The sequence below is a fragment of the Gavialis gangeticus genome, unplaced genomic scaffold, assembly GCF_001723915.1.
Source record: "Gavialis gangeticus isolate Ggan-Ray unplaced genomic scaffold, GavGan_comp1, whole genome shotgun sequence".
In the NCBI taxonomy this organism is placed as follows: Eukaryota; Metazoa; Chordata; order Crocodylia; family Gavialidae; genus Gavialis; species Gavialis gangeticus.
The window spans coordinates 157,499,875-157,502,415 of record NW_017729032.1 but is presented as its reverse complement, the minus strand read 5'-3'; the positions used below and the strand labels follow the sequence as shown (position 1 = coordinate 157,502,415).

The window sequence follows — 2,541 nt, the reverse complement described above, 5'->3', positions numbered from 1 at the left end:
AATTTTTTTTTTTTTTTTTTTTTTACAGAGATGTCCACGGAGCTCCAAGTTCCAAAGGTCCAGGAAACATTCCACTACAAGACCAGCACTTGGCACTTGCCATATTGTTAGAGTTGGCTGTGCAGCGAGGCACACTAAGGTGAGGAATTCAAATGGTTTTCTGTCTTTTTAAGAGCAGCAAAGGCATTTAAATGTTCTGAGCAGTACATGTCTTAATCATGTTTAGTTTACTGTAAGAATTACGATGCAATAGCTGTGAGTGTTTTAATCAGACTTGAAATCCTGGCTCCAATGAAACCAGTGACAGAGCTCCCATTGACTTCATTGGGACCAGAATTTCCCTCTGGTTTTCTGTTGTAAAGGTAAGGAAGACAAAGTATATATCTAGATATAAACCAGACTATTTTAACACTTATGCGTTAGTGTTCTCTTGGTGTTCTGACTGATGGAGGGTAGAAAGAAATGAGTTTTTTGTGGGAGTTGGTTGCGTAGTTGTCTGGTGTAACACTAAATTTTCGTGAATCATCTGGTTTCTATTGCTGCCAACCATGTATCGCTACTCTTACAGAATGGCAATTCCTGTGTAGCTAAACCTTTACAAGAGGAGGTGAAGGAACAGCAGCAGAAGTGATTAGAGGTCTAGAACACAGGACGTGAGGAAAGGCTAGAAAGTTTGGGATTGTTATTAATCTAGAGAGGAGAAGACTGAGAGGCAATTTGATAGGCTTTCAAACATGAAAAGGGTTATAACAAAGATGTCACTCAGTTATCCACAAAGGACAGAAAAAGACGTAATGGGCTTAAATCACTGGATATTTGAGTTAGATATTAGGAACAACTTTCGAACTCAGAAGGTGGTTAAGCACTTGTATAGATTACCTGGAGGAGTGGTGGAATTTCTGTTTTTTGAAGTTTCTAAGTACAGGTTAGACTAACATTTTTCTGGGTTGGTTTGGACAAGGGAACAATCTTATCTTGAGCAGCAGGGCTGGGCATTCAGAATTAACTTTGAAATAGCTTTGAAGTTTTTATTTATTTATTTAAGGGAGATAGTTCTGAGTTCAGTACTGATGTGGTTTTTTAGTTCTGGAGGCAACATCTTCCATAAAATGGAAATTAAAATTTTGATTTTTTTTTAAATGCTGTTTCAGAATCCATTTTCAGTAATTTCTGTTTGAGGTCAAAATCAAGGACTGGTCAAATTGAACTTGTTTTGTTTTGATGTTTATGGAGAACATAAACATTCCTAAAAAAGCTGTTTTTCAATAGGGATTATAATAAACTTTTTCTTTCAGTCAAATGTTGTCTGCTGTTATGTTGCTGCTTCAACTCTGGGATAATGGAACAAGGGAAACAGATAACGAACGGTCTGCACAGGGAACTAGTGCACCCCTCCTACCGTTGTTACAAAGGTTTCAGAGCATAATATGTAACAAAGATGTGCCCAGCAGTGAGGAAGAGATTCAGGTATGTGACACTGGGTTATTTGAAAGGTATTTTAAATTGGTCAGGTTGCTAAGCAATATAGGTTAGCTCAGGGGTTGGCAACATTTTTGGGCAGAGTGCCAAAAACACCTGCAACCTTGACTTGGAAGATGTTGGTATGCTGGGGTGGACAGTTGGGGAACTGCAAGGGGACTGATTCTTGTTGTGGCAGCACAGTTCAGGCCCCATCCCCTCTGTCCGCCCTGAGGCATGTGTGGCAAGCAAAATGCCTTTGTGTGCCTTATTCTGGCACCCATGCCGGAGGTTGTCTATCCCTAGTCTAGCCCATCATTTATTTTTTCTAAAGTTTTAACACTACTTGCTTAATGTTAACTTCTCCATTAAGATACTCTATGTATGTATGTGTATATGTACACAGTATTTCATCAAGATGGAAGAAAAGAGCTTTAGCTTTTTTAAGCATTAGCTATGCTTAAATGGTGGTGCATGCTCGATATTTTGTAGAATTACCATCTGTACTTGAATACAAGACTCCCCCCGCCCAGTAATTAAATTCTAAACATGGAAAGTTTGTAAATTTATTATAATCTTCTGTGTGTAGAATCTAATTATTGGAAGATCATTTTTAATTCACCCCCCCTCCCCCCAACTACTGGAGGAGGTGGAGGGGGAGAGGTGATGAGGGGATCAATAATGGGGCAGTTGGTGTGGGACAGACAATGTAAGGGGTAGTAGGGATAGCAGTAATGGGGTGGGCAGGTGGAGAGGCAGCTTGCTCCCTTGCTGCCTATTTCCCTCCATTTACTGCCCCCCAGCTGCAGACTGCTGTGATTTCCCCCCCCCCCCTTTCCCCTGTTCCCCTCTCCATGCTGCTTTTGCCACTTGTAGCCTGAATTTATTGCTCCCTTCCTCCCATCTTCTCTCCCCCAACTTTGCTCTCCACCAGCAGGCTCTTTTCTTGCTTCAGCCAGAGGCACAGTGCATGGCTCCAGGCTGACCCCATAGCAGCAGCAGCTACAGGGCTAGGCTAGAGCCATGCTCCATGTCCTGATCTGCAGCAGGGACAGAGCCTGCCAGTGCAGAGCAAAGGTAAGG

The 2,541-nt window shown here is 41.8% G+C and overlaps 1 protein-coding gene across 3 annotated transcripts in view; it reads left to right on the top strand.

The window, feature by feature from the left end:
- Positions 1–2,541, top strand: part of HERC2 (HECT and RLD domain containing E3 ubiquitin protein ligase 2) — a 217,422-nt gene that overhangs the window by 53,101 nt on the left and 161,780 nt on the right. For all 3 annotated transcript variants that reach the window (XM_019524227.1, XM_019524228.1, XM_019524226.1), the window contains exons 8-9: positions 29–139; positions 1,296–1,467. In XM_019524227.1, the coding sequence (XP_019379772.1) occupies positions 29–139; positions 1,296–1,467 (283 nt within the window). The remainder of the gene's footprint in view (positions 1–28; positions 140–1,295; positions 1,468–2,541) is intronic.